This window comes from Pseudophryne corroboree, chromosome 2, assembly GCF_028390025.1.
Source record: "Pseudophryne corroboree isolate aPseCor3 chromosome 2, aPseCor3.hap2, whole genome shotgun sequence".
NCBI classification, from domain to species: Eukaryota; Metazoa; Chordata; class Amphibia; order Anura; family Myobatrachidae; genus Pseudophryne; species Pseudophryne corroboree.
Window position 1 is genome coordinate 354,670,572 of NC_086445.1, and position 19,715 is coordinate 354,690,286.

The following is a 19,715-nucleotide window of genomic DNA, read 5'->3' on the forward strand; positions in this document are numbered from 1 at the left end:
ACACTAGAAATTATACGACTAAAGGTCCATACACATTAGACGATGTCGCTCTGTGAGCGACGTCGTCTAATGCTTCCCCCTCCCGGGCCGGCCGGCCGGCAGCCGAATGTACACACTGAGCGATATGACTGCTCATATCGCTCAGTAACGTCACGCCTCCGCCAGCCCTGCATGCAGGTCATGGACAACAGTCCAGATCCTGCATGCATACCCTACCGACAGAGACAATCGTTGCCGACCCGCGGGGCCGCGCATCGGTCGTCGCTGGCGGCATACACTTGACGATAAAATGAGCGACGTCTCTCATTTTATCGTTAAGTGTGTATGGTGGACCTTAAGAGGAGATAGGATTAATATTTACAAATATATAAAGGGGCAATATGCGGAGCTATCAGGTGAGTTGTTTACAGAGAGGCCTCTACACAAAAAACGCAGACACCCGCTAAGGCTTAAGGAGAGAAAATATCGCACTCAGCGCAGGAAGGGATTATTCCCCGTAAGGGCAATGCGAATATGGAATACACTGCAAGAGGAGGTTGTAATGACGGACTCAGTCAATGCGCTTAAAAATGGGTTAGACAAATTTCTAACGGAAAAAGACATAGGAGGATATAGCCTTTAACCTAAATAGATTAGGGAATGCAATATAATTCAGGTTGATCTCGATTGACTACTAGTCTTTTTCAACCTCACAGACTATGCTACCCTATTCTGCTGTACAGTATGTATGTTACTACATGTTTATTTTGAGTAGCACACTCCATGAAGTGATAGTCATCAGTAATTATTGTGGATAACTCAGATATTAGTGTCTTTAAAATAAGATTTTACTCACCGGTAAATCTATTTCTCGTAGTCCGTAGTGGATGCAGGGGACTCCGTAAGGACCATGGGGAATAGACGGGCTCCGCAGGAGACTGGGCACTCTAAGAAAGATTTAGTACTACTGGTGTGCACTGGCTCCTCCCTCTATGCCCCTCCTCCAGACCTCAGTTAAGGAAACTGTGCCCGGAAGAGCTGACATTACAAGGAAAGGATTTTGGAACCCAGGGTAAGACTCATACCAGCCACACCAATCACACCGTATAACTTGTGATAAACTTACCCAGTTAACAGTATGAACAAACAACAGAGCATCAACCAATGGATGCCAACATAACATAACCCTTTATTAAGCAATTACTATATACACGTATTGCAGAAAGTCCGCACTTGGGACGGGCGCCCAGCATCCACTACGGACTACGAGAAATAGATTTACCGGTGAGTAAAATCTTATTTTCTCTAACGTCCTAGTGGATGCTGGGGACTCCGTAAGGACCATGGGGATTATACCAAAGCTCCCAAACGGGCGGGAGAGTGCGGATGACTCTGCAGCACCGAATGGGCAAACACAAGGTCCTCCTCAGCCAGGGTATCAAACTTGTAGAATTTTGCAAAGGTGTTTGAACCCGACCAAGTAGCAGCTCGGCAAAGCTGTAATGCCGAGACCCCTCGGGCAGCCGCCCAAGAAGAGCCCACCTTCCTTGTGGAATGGGCTTTCACTGATTTTGGATGCGGCAATCCAGCCGCAGAATGAGCCTGCTGAATCGTGTTACAGATCCAGCGAGCAATAGTTTGCTTTGAAGCAGGAGCACCCAGCTTATTGGATGCATACAGGATAAACAGCGAGTCAGTCTTCCTGACTCCAGCCGTTCTGGTTACCTAAATCTTCAAAGCCCGGACTACGTCAAACAGCTTGGAATCCTCCAAGTCACAAGTAGCCGCAGGCACCACAATAGGTTGGTTCAAATGAAAAGATGACACCACCTTTGGCAGAAATTGCGGACGAGTCCGCAATTCTGCCCTGTCCATATGGAAAACCAGATAGGGGCTTTTACATGACAAAGCCGCCAATTCTGACACACGCCTAGCCGAACCTAAGGCCAACAGCATGACCACTTTCCACGTGAGATACTTTAGCTCCACAGTCTTAAGTGGCTCAAACCAGTGGGATTTCAGGAAACCCAACAACACGTTAAGATCCCAAGGTGCCACAAAAGGGGGCTGAATATGCAGCACTCCCTTAACAAACGTCTGAACCTCAGGCAGTGAAGCCAGTTCTTTTTTAAAGAAAATGGATAGGGCCGAAATCTGGACCTTTATGGACCCTAATTTTAGGCCCATAGTCACTCCTGACTGTAGGAAGTGCAGGAATCGACCCAGCTGGAATTCCTCTGTAGGGGCCTTCCTGGCCTCACACCAAGCAACATATTTTCGCCATATACGGTGATAATGCTTTGCTGTCACGTCATTCCTAGCCTTTATCAGCGTAGGAATAACTTCATCCGGAATGCCTTTTTCCGCTAGGATCCGGCGTTCAACCGCCATGCCGTCAAACGCAGCCGCGGTAAGTCTTGAAACAGACAGGGCCCTTGTTGCAACAGGTCCTGTCTGAGAGGCAGAGGCCATGGGTCCTCTGTGAGCATTTCTTGCAGTTCCGGGTACCAAGTCCTTCTTGGCCAATCCGGAACAATAAGTATTGTTCTCACTCCTCTTTTTCTTACAATTCTCAGCACCTTTGGTATGAGAGGAAGAGGAGGAAACACATAGACCGACTGGAACACCCACGGTGTTACTAGTGCGTCCACAGCTATCGCCTGAGGGTCCCTTGACCTGGCGCAATACCTTTTTAACTTTTTGTTGAGGCGGGACGCCATCATGTCCACCCGTGGCAGTTCCCATCGATTTGCAATCTGCGTGAAGACTTCCTGATGAAGTCCCCACTCTCCCGGGTGGAGGTCGTGCCTGCTGAGGAAGTCTGCTTCCCAGTTGTCCACTCCCGGAATGAACACTGCTGATAGTGCGCTTACGTGATTCTCCGCCCAGTGAAGAATTCTGGTGGCTTCTACCATCGCCACCCTGCTCCTTGTGCCGCCTTGGCGGTTTACATGAGCCACTGCGGTCTGACTGGATCAGAACCGGTTGGTCGCGAAGCAGGGTCTCCGCTTGACTTAAGGCGTTGTATATGGCCCTTAGTTCCAGGATATTGATGTGAAGGCAAGTCTCCTGCCTTGACCACAGCCCTTGGAAATTTCTTCCCTGTGTGACTGCCCCCCACCCTCGGAGGCTTGCATCCGTGGTCACCAGGACCCAGTCCTGAATGCCGAATCTGCGACCTTCGAGAAGGTGAGCACTCTGCAGTCACCACAGGAGAGACACCCTGGCTCTGGGGGATAGGGTGATTAACCGATGCATCCGAAGATGTGATCCGGACCACTTGTCCAGCAAGTCCCATTGGAAGGTCCTCCTATGGAACCTGCCGAAGGGAATGGCCTCGAATGATGCCACCCTCCTTCCCAGGACTCGAGTGCAGTGATGCACTGACACCTGTTTTGGTTTTAATAGATTTCTGACCAGTGTCACGAGCTTCTGAGCTCTCTCTATCGGGAGATAAACCCTTTTCTGGTCTGTGTCTAGGATCATGCCTAGGAGAGGCAGATGAGCTGTAAGAACCAACTGCGACTTTGGAATATATAGAATCCAGCCGTGTTGCCGTTTCACTTCCAGAGAAAGTGATACGCTGTTAAGCAACTGCTCTCTTGATCTCGCTTTTATGAGGAGATCGTCCAAGTACGTGATAATAGTGACACCTTGCTTCCGCAGGAGCACCATCATTTCCGCCATTACCTTGGTGAATATTCTCAAGGCCGTGGAGAGACCAAACGGCAACGTCTGAAATTGGTAATGACCATCCCGTACTGCAATTCTGAGGTACGCCTGATGAGGTGGATAAATGGGGACATGAAGGTATGCATCCTTTATGTCCCGAGTCACCATAAAATCTCCCCCTTTCAGGCTTGCAATAACCGCTCTTAGCGCTTCCATCTTGAACTTGAACCCTTTCAGGTATATGTTCAGGGATTTTAAATTCAATATGGGTCCGACCGAACCGTCTGGTTTCGGGACTACAACATGGTCGAATAATAACCCCCTCCTTGTTGAAGGAGGGGAACCTTGACCACCACCTGTTGAAGATGCAATTCATAAATTGCAGTTAACACTGTTTCCCTCTCGTGGGGGGAAGCCGGCAGGGCCGTCGGTGAGGGGGCATCTTCTCAAAGTTCAGCTTGTATCCCTGAGACACAATATCTATTGCCCAGAGATCTAACAGGGAGTGAACCCACTTGTGGCTGAACTGACGAAGGCGTGCCCCCACCGGGCCTAGCTCCGCCTTGCGGTGGATTTTTGTAGAGGCCGGGGAGGACTTCTGTTCCTGGGAACTAGCTGTGTTGTGCAGCTTCTTTCCTGTGCCCCCGCCTCTGGCAAGAAAGGACGCACCTCGGACTTTCTTGTTTCTTTATTCGAAAGGCTGCATTTGATAATGTCGTGCTTTCCTAGGCTGTGCAGGAATATAAGGCGAAATACCAGAATTACCAGCTATAGCTGTGTAGACCAGGTCCGAGAACCCTTCTCCACACAATCCTCAGCCTTCCACATGCCTCTTAAGTCGGCATCATCTGTCCATTGCATATTCTACAGGACACGTCAAGCAGAAATCGACATAGCTTTGACTCTAGGACCCAGTATACTCATGCAGTGATCGCGCTGAGCCAAAAAAAAAAAAAAAAATTGGGGTCCTACCGGTCTTTTTCTGGGTCCCATCGGAATGAAGGTTCTTATTAATTTTAATCTTGTTTGGACACTACAAAAGTGTTGCAAGATGGGGGGATGGGGGTGACAGTGCTGCTGGGCTGTGTAGCATGCAGGACACCCTGCACCAGAGCTGTAACTAGACATATTGGTGCCCTTAGGCAGAAAGTGAATTGGTGTTCCACCACTCAGACCTTAAAGCATAGGTAGTTCGCGCCGTAGGCGCGCAGCAAAGTTTTAGGGCGTGGCTTCATAGGGAAGGGGCGTGACCACATAATAGTGTCAATTCACATTACACCACACAGTAGTGCCGCTTATACACATTGCACCAGGTAGAACCTCCTATGCACACTGCGCCAGGTAGAGCACGTCATACACTTTGCTCCAGGTACAGCACGTCATACACTTTGCTCCAGGTACAGCACGTCATACACTTTGCTCCGGGTACAGCACGTCATACACTTTGCTCCGGGTACAGCACGTCATACACATTGCGCCGGGTACAGCACGTCATACACATTGCGCCGGGTACAGCACGTTATACACATTGCGCCGGGTACAGCACGTTATACACATTGCGCCAGGTAGAGCACTTACAAGTTGCAGCCACCACCACAGACCCCCAGTCACCCCTATAGCAAGACCAGCCACCACGCACTTCACTCACTGGTGCCGCACTCTCACCCTGTGTCCGGAGCTGAGGAGAGGAGTGCAGTCAGTCTGCTGCTGCGCTGTAAAAAGCTACAGTTTGCTCTGCAGCAGCTTTCCTAAAACTCCATGGCTACCCCCCCTGCCGCGAACCCTGATTCTAAAGCCCTGAGTGCCTCACTGCGGCTGCATCTGAAGAAATAAACTATCGGTGCAGCAGCAGCATGGATCGGACTTGCGGGGGGTAGGTACTCAGAGCACACAACATTTCCCCTACGTGCGCCAGTGCCCCCAGCCACCTGCCGCTGCATCTTCCCCGGTCTTGATCCCTCAAACGGCTTCCTCTGCTGACCAATGTGGCAGAGCTTCATGCCCGGCCGGAGATGACGGCCCCCAGCCACACAGCGGGCTGGATGTTCCGGCCGGGTCCCGTACAGAGCAGAGAGGGGAAGGCGGGAGATCACTCTCTCCATGGTCTCCTCCCCTTTCTCTGCCATTGGAAAGTTAAGGGCCCTACTCACTGGCCGACCCGCCGCCGAGCTGCCCGACGGCGGATACGGCCGACGAGCGACTTGGCGGCGGGGGCAGTGACGGGGGGAGTGAAGTTTCTTCACTCCCCCCGTCACGCGGCTGCATTGAAGTGCAGGCAAATATGGACGAGATCGTCCATATTGGCCTGCATGCACAGCCGACGGGAGACCAGCGATGAACGAGTGCGGGGCCGCGCATCGTTCATCGCAGGAGTCTCCACACTGAAAGATATGAACGAGTTCTCGTTCATTTATGAACGAGATCGTTCATATCTTTCAAAAAATCGGCCACTGTGTAGGGCCCTTTAAAGTGACGGACAGCACAGGAGAGCGCTGCTGATTGGTCAGAGTGCGTTTTTGTTTTTTTTGAGTCACCGATGACAATTAATGGGTAAAATACGCGCTATAGCGCGTATTTGCGAACACTGCTCATGTCTCTTTGGGCATGTGATAGAGATATAGATATAGATATAGATATAGATATAGATATAGATATATATATATATATATATATATATATATATATATCTATATCTCTCTATCTATATGCATACTAGGGTCTCAATCTCTGCTGATAAGGTACGCTGCCACAGCGCTATAAAGCCATGCCGACACAATCACCGGTCTGAGTAGTATACTAGAATGTGCACGCTATCTGCAGGATCCCTGAGAATAGCTAGTGCTACCTTCTGTGCAAACAGGACACCCTAGGGGAAGATTCCCAACACATCCTGGCCCTAGTGGGGAAAGGATACTGCCTGAGAATTCTTTGTGGAAAACTGCAGTCTCTTGTCTGGAGATACCCGCTCTTTTTCCTCATGAGAGGAGGGAAATTTACCTCAGCTTTCTTCCCCTTAACATGTGTACCCTTGTGTCAGGGACAAAGGAGTCATCAGTGATATGCAAATCATCTTTTATTACAATAATCATATACTGAATACCTTTCAGCCATCTTGGCTGTAACTTTGCATTATCGTAGTCGACACTGGAGTCAAACTCCGTGTCGATATCAGTGTTTATTATTTTGGATAGTGAGCATTGTGAGACTCTGAAGGTCTCTGTGACATAGGGACAGACATGGGTAGATTTCCTGTCTGTTCTCTAATCTTTTGTGCAATAAATTCACCTCAGCACTTACACATATCCAAACAGGTGTCGGCGTTGTCGACGGAGACACCCTCTCACACACATATTTGCTCTATCTACTCCTTAGGGGAGCCTTTTACCTCAGACATGTCGACACACACGTACCGACACACCACACACACAGGGGATGCTCTATTTGAAGACAGTTCCCCCACAAGGCCCTTTGGAGAGACAGAGAGAGAGAGTATGCCAGCACACACCACAGCGCTATATGACCGAGGAATCACACAGTAACTTAGTGTTAACCCAGTAGCTGCTGTATATATTGTTTTTACGCCAAATTTATGTGCCCCCCCCTCTCTTTTTCACCCTCTCTATCGTGCAGGGGAGAGCCTGGGGAGCTTCCTCTCAGCGGAGCTGTGGAGAGAAAATGGCGCTGGTGAGTGCTGAGGAAGAAGGCCCCGCCCCCTCAGCGGCGGGCTTCTCCCGCGATTTTGTGTACAATTAATGGCGGGGGCTCATGCATATAACAGTGTCCAACTGTATATATGCTGCTTTTGCCAGGAGGTACTTAATTGCTGCTCAGGGCGCCCCCCCCTGCGCCCTGCACCCTACAGTGACCGGAGTGTGTGGGTTAGTGTGGGAGCAATGGCGCACAGCTGCAGTGCTGTGCGCTACCTCATGTGAAGACAGGAGTCTTCTGCCGCCGATTTCGATGTCTTCTTGCTTCTGCCTTCTGGCTCTGCGAGGGGGACGGCGGCGCGGCTTCGGGAACGGACGACCAAGGTTAAGATCCTGTGTTCGAACCCTCTGGAACTAATGGTGTCCAGTAGCCTAAGAAGCGCAACCTAGCCGCAGTTAGTAGGTTTGCTTCTCTCCCCTCAGTCCCTCGTAGCAGAGAGTCTGTTGCCAGCAGAAGCTCTCTGAAAATAAAAAACCTAACTAAAATACTTTCTTATTAGCAAGCTCAGGAGAGCTCACTAAAAGCACCCAGCTCTGGCCGGCCACAGATTCTAACTGAGGTCTGGAGGAGGGGCATAGAGGGAGGAGCCAGTGCACACCAGTAGTACTAAATCTTTCTTAGAGTGCCCAGTCTCCTGCGGAACCCGTCTATTCCCCATGGTCCTTACGGAGTCCCCAGCATCCACTAGGACGTTAGAGAAATTATGTTTCTACTCTGTCTCTGTTGTCTCTCCAATTACTGATACCATTATATAAAAGTGTCAAAATAATAGGACTTCAATATTTTCACCATTAAACTTACTCTGTCTGCTATATTTTCACCAGGACAAATTCTGTTATTTTTTTACGAGCTAGAGGGTATGACAAATGATGACCAAGTACATGACGGATTCAGTTTGATATCCCGATGGATGGGATGTCGGCGGTCAGAATTCCTACAGCAGCATCCCGACTATCAGAATCCCGACAGCCTTCCCCCCCAGAAAGTAACCTAACCCTCCCTTGTGGGTGCCTAACCTCCCCTTCTAAGTGCCTAAACCCACCTCCCCGGAGCCTAACCCTAACCTCCCACCTTCCGCGGCAGGACGCGAGTGTGTCCCACTGAAAGAATGATCAGGATTCCGGGCGTCACTATTTTGACATCAGAATCCCAACCTCAGTCGAGATTTTGACGCGGTTTTATGCCGTTGTTCAGGATTCCGGTGCCAGTATTTCGACAGGATCCGGTCCAGCTGCATTTTAACTACATCCCTCCACAACACACTGTTATTTTAATGAATGCAAAATAAAGCATAAGTTTTAACGTTACAAACATTACATTAAACTGTTTTTTTTTTTGTTTTGTTTTTTTTTTTTTTTTAAACTGCCCCAAAATGGAATTACTTTCTTGATTAGATTTTTTACTTTGAGTACACTGTATCCTATTCCTAGGAGCACATCCAACATCGAGTTCAATTCCAGGTATCTTCTGGATAGATAACAAATGTTTTTTTGTGGGATTACCGATTATAAATAATAATCCAGAGAAGGATCTTTTTTTCTCTTTAGGGACCAGTAGTGAACAGGCAGCTATGTTTCCACCTGCAACTGCTTTCTGTGCGGTCGGCCCTTTTCTCTGCTTTATGCCCAGTTGAGCTTTACCTCTGTGTTTATTTAAAAAGTATGAGCAGCTGGTTAAGCTCAATGGTTCATAAAGCAGAGAATATTATGCTCGATTTTATCTATCCGATGGCGCCTGCTTCCGCAATGCAAACTCCTCCCCCCCGGAGGTCAGAGGAAAAGTGATGTGAAGGCTGCATCACACGATGGCCATCATCATTCACAAAACAGAGATACTTGAGTCATACAGTGCATCACAAAAAGTATTCACAGCGCTTAATTTTTTCCACATTTTGTTATGTTACAGCCTTATTCCACAATGGAATAAATTAATTTTTTCCCCACAATTCTACACACAATACCCCATAATGACGTGAAAAAGATTATTATTATTTTTTAAATGTTTGCAAAATGTATTAAAAATAAAAAAACGAAGAAATAACATGTACATAAGTATTCACAGCTTTTGCACAATACTTTGTTGATGCACCTGTGGCAGCAAGTACAGCCTCAAGTCTTTGAATATGATACCACAAGCTTGGCACACCTATCTTTGGTCAGTTTCCCCCATTTCTCTTTGCAGCACCTCTCAAGCTCCATCAGGTTGGATGGGAAGCATCGGTGCACAGCCATTTTCAGATCTCTCCAGATATGTTCAATAGGATTCAAGTCTGGGCTCTGGCTGGGTCACTCAAGAACATTCACAGAGTTGTCCTGAAGAGACTCCTTTGATATCTTGGCTGTGTGCTTAGGGCTGTTTTCCTGATATAAGATGAACCGTCACCCCAGTCTGAGATCAAGAGCGCTCTGGAGCAGGTTTTCATCCAGGATGTCTCTGTACATTGCTGCATTCATCTTCCCCTCTATCCTGACTAGGCTCCCAGTTCCTGCCACTGAAGCACTTCCCCACAGCATGATGCTGCCACCACCATGCTTCACTTTAGGGATGGTATTGGCCTGGTGATGAGCGATGCCTGGTTTCCTCCAAACATGACACCTGGCATTCACACCAGAGAGTTCAATCTTTGTCTCAGACAAGAGAATTTTGTTTCTCATGGTCAGAGTCCTTCAGGTGCATTTTGGCAGACTCCAGGCAGGCTGCCTTGTGCTTTTTACTAAGGAGTAGCTTCCATCTGGCCACTCTACCATACAGGCCTGATTGGTGGATTGCTGCAGAGATGGTTGTCCTTCTGGACGGTTCTCCTCTCTCCACAGAGGAATGCTGACCGAGTGACCATTGGCTTCTTGGTCACCTCCCCGACTAGGGCCCTTCTCCTCCCATCGCTCAGTGTAGACAGCCGGCCAGCTCTAGGAAAAGTCCTGGTGGTTCCGAACTTCTTCCATTTACATATGATGGAAGCCACTGTGCTCATTGGGACCTCCAAAGCAGCAGATATTTTTCTGTACCCTTCCCCAGATTTGTGCCTCAAGACAATCCTGTCTCGAAGGTCTACAGACAATACCTTATATAGACAGGTGTGTACCTTTTCAAATCATGTCCAATCAACTGAATTTACCACAGGTGGACTCCAAATAAGCTGTAGGGACACCTCAAGGATGATCAGTGGAAACAGGATACACCTGAGCACAATTTTGAGCTTCATGGCAAAAACTGTAAATACTTATGTGCATGTGATTTCTTAGGTTTTCTTTTTTAATAAATTTGCAAAAAAACTCAAAAAAACTTCTTCACGTTATTATGTATTGTGTGTAGAATTGAGGGAAAAAAATTAATTTATTCAATTTTGGAATAAGGCTGTAAGATAACATACCTCCCAACATGACCCTCTCCAGGAGGGACAGAATGCTCTGCTCCCGGACTTCCCTCTTAATTTATGATTACCATCACCTGTGCTGATACACCTTTCTTATCCACTACCTGTTCAACACAGGTGCCGGCAATCATACTTTAAGAGGAAAGCAGAGTCCCTCCTGGAGAGAGTAATGTTGGGAGGTATGACATAACAAACCATGGAAAAAGTGAAGCGCTTTGAATACTTTCCGGATGCACTGTAGCTACTTTCATAAAGCAAAGTGAGGAATTGTAAGGCTGATTGTTGACCATTTTTGGTACCATTTACTCATGTGTATGGACATACTCCATCATCAGGCACATTAAAAACAACAAGCACAACAGAAAAACCTCTCGGAAGCATTGCACAGTGCCTGTCCCAGCTACGTGTATACCTAACTATTAAAAGCTGGTGGGAAATTTAGGGGCATATTTAATGAGGGATATTCTGGTTATCACTAGTTACAAATCTCCAACCAATCTGTATCGGTCACGTGTTAAAAAAAATGACAAGAGCCGATCGGCTGGAGTACCATTTAAGATTAGTAACAAGTTATAACAAGAATGTAATTAGTTATTTGTCTCTCAAAGGCCAGCAAATTGGGTGCATTTCTCATAGCTTATGTTTGTTTACCTTGCATTAAAAGGTGTGGAGGTTAGAGTGCTGCACATGTGGTCTCATCACAAAGTTTCCAGAATATTACGTGGCCTGACCAACCAAAAAATAACCACACATATTGTTGTGTAAATACTACCTCTTCACGCTAACATCGTATTGCTTGCATGATATGGCCGTACATCATTTAGAGCAGATGTAGTAAGACATGGAGAGCGATAAAAGGGGAGAGTGATACGCTACCAACCAGCTTCAAATCCAGCCTGTAAAAGGTAGGCGCACACCAGGTGATGTGCTATATGAGCGACGTTGCCTATCGTTTCCGCTCCCGGCCCAGGCGGTCAGTGCATACACACTGAGCGATATGATGACCATATCGCACAGTGAGGTCACGCTGCAGCCAGCTTTCGGTTGACAGTCCAAATGGAGCAGCATGCACGGCCAACAGCGAGGGCTGTTAACAACCCGCAGGGGCGCGCATCGCTCATCGCTGCCATACACACTTGCCGAGTAAGTAAACGTCGTCGCCCAGGAAGGGTGAAAATGAGCGACTCGGCATGTGTGTATGCACCTTTACATAGCATTTAGGAGCTGATTGGCAGGTACTTTATCTCTCTCCACGGATTAGCACATCTCTCTCTATAATGGCTGTTATACGTTTGCTGTATACTACAGACGATGGCACTTCCTATGCCCAGTTCAGAGGGCACAGCCTGACTGACGCAGGAGCCCCCCAGGTCATGAAGGTGACTTACCCTGCACACAGGGACCATCCTCCATTGCCGCCAGCGAAAGGTTATTATATGCCCATGCACTTACCAAGCAGCAACGCCAAGCCCAGCGCGGCCTCCGCAAGTCTCCCCTGCCCGGTGATCTTCATCTCTCCGAATTCTGCCAGCAAGTACGAGGCGAGCTCTAGCAACGAACCCCGGCTGGCGGGAGGTGACTGCAGCGGGGCGGGCACACGGTCCGGTACGGGGAAGCTCTCACTTAGCACAGAGCAGCAGAAGTCATATGAAGTTACGTCACGAGATCACGAGTTCTGTGTACATAAGAGATTGGCGTTTAGAGAGTGTTGTTTGGAATATGTGCAAAGCACAGTGGAAGACGGACATTTTCTCGTAGGCTAAAACCTATTGATTGATACGCAATAAACCTACCCAAAATGGCCTTCACATGGAGACAGATACAGTCATATTTCGTATCTTGTTAACTAGCGTCCTTCCCGTTTTCTTGAAGGTTTATTAACCCTTTCAGTTTGAATCAACACAAGCTTTCTAATGGGATGAGATTTATAATTTTACATACCCTCCACCATGACCCTTTCAGTCTACCAATAGCTCTGCTCCTGGATCTTATGGCGACCATGCAGTTGTGAGATATCTGGTACAACCGTTCGATTTTGACAGCATCGGTGTGATAAATCGCAGGATTGTATGCACGTCGAATGTGTCCCGCGATGCGCGAGCACGCTGGTCGAATCTCGCACCTCAAGATATTATGTGCTGCACTTACATACCCTCCAACATTTTACACATAAAAATCAATACAAATTAGGGAAGAGGTGTGGCCACTGGTAAAGACCACGCCCCTTTTCCTATACTGTACTTACAATGGAAGTTTGGAGAGCCAAAAATCGGTACAGACCATAAAAAAAACCTACTGTACCCTGCCAAAAAGGTGCAGTTGGAGGGTATGCACTTAATATTTATCGGCTCACACATGCGATCGCATGCTGTTTTTGCCACATTCGATTTATCGCACTGCGATGTGCAATCTGTGAGGTATTTAGCTCACTTCCTGGACACTCCCGTCCACCCATTTCTGGTCACCCGATTTATGGTCGTAAGGGGCATGGGATAAATCACTTTCACGAAAGCACTTTCGGTGCTATTTATCGCACGGGGAGCTTCAAGGGAAATCGAAGCGCGATATCACACAAGTGTATGGGCACCATTATACTTATGTATGACAAGAACTCATTTAATGAAAAGGGTGTTTTAAACACAGATGACTGAAATCATGCAAGTGGAAAGTGCAGAATCTTGTACCACTTTTAAGGGCCCCATACACTTATACGACATGACATTCCGTCATGTCGTATAAGATTTTCCTTCAACCTCCCGGCAGCCTCCCGGGCGTCAGGATAGTATAAGGTACATCGTATGCGGTCCTTTTGCATACAATGTATCTTATACGAACCCAGCCATTCCTGCGGGATCCAACATATCACGAGTGCAGCAGGGATCGGATCGGGTGTGAAGCACAACGAAAATGCCCAATTTCACCCAATATATCGGCCCGAATGCCCGAATTGGGCTGAAATCGGGCATTATCGTTCTAGTGTATGGGGCCCTTTACACTGAAATGCAGGGACGCACTCGGGATTTTGTAGTCGGCTCCAACTCGGCTGAGACCCTGCTTAAACTGGCGCCAAGACCCGGCACTCACATCAGTGGTCACATGTGCACTGCCGGCGATAGGAGATGAGATCATCTCTTAGCTCCAGCTTTCCTATGCTGTAAGCAGGTCCTGGGTCACAATGACTCGGCTTACCCATTTACACTGCACCGTGACCCGGATCCTTCGTTGGACCAACCCTGCTAGCTAGCTGGGTTTGATTCCCGGGTCACTGAACCCTGGTAAACCCTTTTACATTGAGCCGCAACCCAGATTAATCCAGCAATAACCCGGGTTAAAAGCGCAGTGTAAAGGGGGTATTGGAGTGTCTGGATTCAAACTTTGCTCTTCACCCCCTGTCTATTTAAAGCTTGCATATGCAGACCCTCCTTCCATCAGGTACCTCCCAACATGACCCATTCCAGGAGGGACAAAGTGCTGTGCTCCTGGGCTTGCCTTTTAATGTATGATTGCCATCACCTGTGCTGAAACACATTTCTCATCAGTTAACTAATTTAACACAGGTGGGGCAATTATAAATTAAGAGGGAAGCCCAGGAGCAGAGCATTTTGTACCTGATAATATGGATCATTTTGGAAGGTCTGCATATGTCAGCTTTATTTTGTAGGGTCTACAGATGCAAAATGTTTTGTAAGTAGTGTCCTAAAACAAACTGGGAATATTGTCCTGATTTTTCAATATAGACCAAGTGCACTGCCATATCTCCTAACAACAGATCCTGATAAAATAAGCCCAGGCCCACAATGGTCCGCCCTGATCCAGCATGTTATGTGTGACTAATTGTCTAAATACAGTAATTGTGTGGGTGATTCATGGGGGCCTATGTATTAATAATTGCAGCACTGGCAAAATCTGCATCGCTGCAGATATTTTCATTGTGAGAGTTACTTCCACAGCATAATGGAAGAGTTTTTCACATTTGTGAAAGACTCCTCTGTGGGAGCGTTGGGTATGGGATGCCGGCAGCCAGGATCCCAACTGTCGGCAATGTCTACATCCCCTGGGGGGTTTCTGACACTGCACATGCACACAGTGTCAGTGACCACTCCTGAGCGGAGACTGCAGGAGAGGGATCGGAAGGTCTCTCACCTGCATGTAAACCTCCATAGGATTAATGCTGTTTATAACTTCGAAGCTGGTGTAAACCAGGGCTGGCCAAACCAGTCCTCGAGATCTACCAACAGTTCACATTTTCCAGGCCACCTAGCTGGTGCACAGGTGTAGTTGTTACTAATTAAGATTTACTGCATTCGTTCCTAACTTACAGTTCTAGAGATCTCCAGGAGGCCTGGAAAACATGAACTGTTGGTAGATCTCGAGGACCGGTTTGGCCAGCTATGGGGTAAACCTATGTGGACAATCTCCGAAAATCCTCCCTAACTTTTATTGAAATTGCACTATTATACAGTGCATTCGGAAAGTATTCACAGCGCTTCACTTTTTCCACATTTTGTTATGTTCTCAAGGATGATCAGTGGAAACAGGATACACCTGAGCTCAATTTTGAGCTTCACGGCAAAGGCTTTGAATACTTATGTACATGTGTTTTCTTAGTTTTCTACAAAAAAAAACGTTTTTCACGTTACCATTATGGGGTATCGTGTGTAGAATTTTGAGGGAAAAAGTTAATTTCTGCTGCGGGGTACACTGGGCTCCACAAGGATAGACATTGGGGTGTAGAGTAGGATCTTGATCCGAAGCACCAACAGGCTTAAAAGCTTTGACCTTCTTCCCAAGATGCATAACACCGCCTCCTATATCACCCCGCCTCCGTGCACAGGAGCTCAGTTTGTAGTTGGTGCTTGCAGTGCAAGCATGTAACAGGAAGAGCTGCTCACAGCAGCTCTAGAAAAAGCTTTTTCTGAGGAAAAAAGAAGACTACATGGGCTGCAGCAGAGGCACAGATTGTGTTAAATGTCAGTAGACATTACCTGCTGCAGCTCCATCTCTCCCCCAGCGGTGCTGTACACTCCCGAGCCCTGGTTGCTGGGTACCTACAGCAGGAGGCTCCAGTTTCCTTCCAAGTCACTCACACACGGCTGGGGCTCTCCGGGATCGCGTGGCCGCACTTTGTGAGGAGGTAAGTGGGTCCAGCTTGCGGGACCCGCCCTTTATCGCGATCCGGCGCGGCCGGTGGGAGGCGCTGGACACTGGCAGTACAGGCGATCCCACTAGATCACCAGGGCATGGGTGCAGGTCAGATTTTCTCTCTAAACCTTTTTACAAGTAGCCCGCAGTACCCGGTGGTTTTGCCAGCAGGGTGGATAAGGCTCAGACCTGGAGCCCCTCCCCCAGCTCCTTGCCCCCCAGTGGGACTGTGTTAATGGGGGTACATAATGACCCACCGTGGGCTACTTTCTCCACGCTTCTAAGTACGCTAGTTACTAAACTAACACCCCCTATGGGACCTCCTATGCCGGTTCAACCGTATGTGGTCCCCGCAGCTAACCCGCCGTGGGCGGATAATTTGTCTGCTTAATTGAAGAAGTTGAACCAGTCCTTGACTACTAAAAAGTCTGACCCTCGCTCGCCTAAGACCAAGGGGTCCTCTAAGCGAGCTCTTACCTCCTCACAATCCACTGCTGTCACTGACACCTCGTCTGATGAAGATGGCGCTTACACTGACCCCACAGATTCTGACACAGATACCGCTGATGGGGAGGGTAGTTCACATGTGGATGTTCCTGATCTTTTGGAGGCTATTAAGTTGATTCTATAGATTACGGATGATCCCGAGCCATCCGTCCCTCCTAAGAAACCAGATAGGTTCAAGTGTCAGAAGATGGTTAAACAAGTTTTACCTCACTCTGACCACCTAGTGGATATACGTCAGGAACCCTGGGGAAACCCGGGTACGAAGTTTGTGCCTCAAAAGAAGATGCTGGCTCGCTATCCCCTCGCGCCAGAACTGTCTAAAAATTGGGAAACGCCTCCTCCAGTAGACTCGCATGTGGCTAGGATGGTGGTTTCCTCAGCTCTACCTGTCACTATCGTCACGTCTCTAAAAGAGCCTACGGATAAACGTGTTGAGGGTTGTCTGAAAGCGATTTACACCCTCAGGGGTGCTGCACAAAGGCCCACTATTGCAGCAACATGGGCTGCAGAGGCATTTGAAGCATGGGCCCTAGAGTTGGAAGCTGAAATCTCTCCTGACCATGCTAGACAATGCTTGTCATATATTGTCACAGCTTCTCACTATATTAAAGAGGCAGCTTCTGATGCCGGTATTCTAGCAGCCAAGGCCTCTACTATGTCAGTCCTGGCTCGCCGGATATTGTGGCTGAGATCCTGGTCTGTGGATCTGGACTCTAGAAAAACCCTGGAGGTACTCCCTTTCAAGGGAGATATTCTGTTTGGGGAGGACTTAAACAAGATAGTGGCTGACTTGGCTACTGCCAAAACTGCCTGTCTGCCAAGTACCGCTCCTTCTGTGTCGAAGGCTAAAGGTACTTCCTTTCGCCCCTTTCGTCCTTCAGGTAAAGCAAAAGGTCAGGCGTACCACAAGCAGGCCCGCACTTCCAAACCTGGTAAGCCGAAGCCCAAAAGAGCCTGGGCTGCCCGTCAGCCAGCTTCCAAGACAGATAAGCCTGCCGCATGACGGGGCGGTCCTCCCCCTGGGGGATCCCAGGGTGGGGGGCCGGCTTCTAGGGTTTACCCAGGAATGGTTGAAGACCACTTCAGATGCCTGGGTACGGGAAGTCATCACTCGAGGTTACGCCATAGCCTTCAAAAACCGTCCCTCTCATCGATTTTGCCTGACAGACGTCCCTTTGGACCAGACAAAGGCAAAAACTCTACATTCGGTGGTACAGACCCTCTTGCTCAGAGGGGCCGGGGGTACTATTCTCCGCTGTTTCTAGTCCCGAAACCGAATGGGTCCTCTCGGCCCATTCTCAATCTCAAGGCATTGAACAGGTTTGTGTAAGTTTCCAAGTTCCGTATGGAAACCCTTCGCTCTATAGTTCTGGCCTTGGAACCTGGGGATTATATGGTCTCCCTGGACATACAGGATGCTTACCTGCATATTCCTATAGCAGTGTCACATCAGCAATACCTGAGGTTTGCGATTGGCAACCTCCATTACCAGTTTCGGGCGTTACCTTTTGGTTTAACTACGGCTCCGCGAGTCTTTACCAAAGTTATGGTGGTGGTACTCCGCCGTCAAGGGGTCAGGATCCTGACGTATCTGGACGACTTGTTGATCCTGGCAAATTTCTCAGAACTTCTCCTACGTCATCTGGATATGACTGTCCAGTTTCTACAAGCCCACGGGTGGCTCATCAACTGGAAGAAATCCTCCCTGGTCCCTGCTCAAAGCATGGTGCACCTGGGAGCGCTATTGGACACTCACAACCAGCGGTTGTTCTTGTCTCAGGAGAAAGTCCTGAAGCTTCAGGACAGCATTCGTTGCTTCCTTTCTCGTCCGCAAGTGTCGATACATTCGGCGATGCAGGTGCTGGGTCTCATGGTGTCAGCATTCGACATGGTGGAGTATGCTCAATTCCATTCTCGCCCCCTCCAGAGGCTGATTCTAGCCAAGTGGGACGGCCTGCCTCACCGGATCAGGTCTCGCATGATTTCATTGACTCCGGAGGTCCGTCTGTCGCTGCACTGGTGGCTCCAGGACCAACGATTGTGCAGGGGCCGTCCCTTCTGGATATCCGACTGGGTCCTGTTGACGACAGATGCCAGTCTAAGAGGTTGGGGTGAGGTGCTGGAGCAACACTCCCTTCAGGGTCGGTGGACCAAGGAGGAATCTCTCCTCTCGATCAACATTCTGGAATTGCGGGCGGTCTTCAATGCGTTGAACTTGGCCCAACATTTAATTCAGAACCGTCCTGTTCAAATACAGTCAGACAATGCCACCACAGTGGCTTACATAAATCATCAAGGCGGCACTCGAAGCAGTTTGGCAATGAAGGAAGTCTCACGGATTCTACAATGGGCGGAACGCCATCTACCGGCCATATCGGCAATATTCATTCCGGGAGTCCTGAATTGGGAAGCGGACTTTCTCAGTCATCAGGACGTACACGCCCAAGAGTGGGGCCTCCATCCAGAAGTGTTTCAACTCCTAGTGGAAAAGTGGGGCCTTCCAGACGTGGATCTGATGGCATCTCGACACAATCACAAGGTTCCAGTCTCGGAGCAAGGACAAGGGATCCTCAAGCAGCATTCGTGGATGCGCTGGCGGTGCCGTGGAGGTTTCGGCTGCCGTACGTGTTCCCTCTGGTGTCACTCCTGCCCAGGGTAATTCGGAAGTTCAAGCAAGAAAGAGGAATTCTGCTTCTCATAGCTCCAGGGTGGCCCAGAAGGCACTGGTTCTCAGACCTGCAGGGCCTATCGTCAGAACGTCCAATTCTACTTCCACAATGCCCAGACCTCCTCGTTCAGGGCCCCTGTGTCTACCAGGACCTAGCCCGGCTGTCTTTGACGGCGTGGCTCTTGAAGCTTCCGTCTTGAGGGCTAAAGGGTTTTCTGAGGCGGTCATTCAAACTATGTTGCGGGCCCGGAAACCGGCTTCTGCTCGGATTTACCATAGGGTCTGGCATTCTTACTTTGTTTGGTGCGCATCTAACGATTATGACGCTTCCAAGTTTAGTACAGCCAAGTTGTTGGCTTTTCTTTAGCAGGGCTTGGACTTAGGCCTGCGTCTGGCCTCCCTCAAGGTTCAAATTTCTACCTTGTCGGTGTGGTTTCAGAGAAAAATTGCGAACTTACCTGATGTGCATACCTTTACTCAGGGCGTGTTGCGTATCCAACCTCCCTATGTCCTGCCTGTGGCTCCTTGGGACTTGTCGGTGGTTTTGGAGGCATTACAAGAGTCTCCGTTTGAACCTCTTGGTTCAGCTGATCTTAAGTGACTTTCCCTTAAGGTGGTGTTTCTGCTGGCTATTGCCTCAGCTAGAAGAGTGTCGGATTTGGGTGC

The 19,715-nt window shown here is 48.7% G+C and overlaps 1 protein-coding gene across 1 annotated transcript in view; it reads right to left on the minus strand.

Annotated features, from left to right (window-relative positions):
* The window catches only part of LAMP1 (lysosomal associated membrane protein 1), a 104,720-nt gene extending 92,313 nt beyond the window's left edge, over positions 1-12,407 (minus strand). Inside the window, exon 1 of the mRNA XM_063953118.1 lies at positions 12,185-12,407. Coding sequence (XP_063809188.1) covers positions 12,185-12,245 — 61 coding nt within the window. The 5' untranslated portion in view covers positions 12,246-12,407. The remainder of the gene's footprint in view (positions 1-12,184) is intronic.
* Between the last annotated feature and the right edge of the window lie 7,308 nt (positions 12,408-19,715).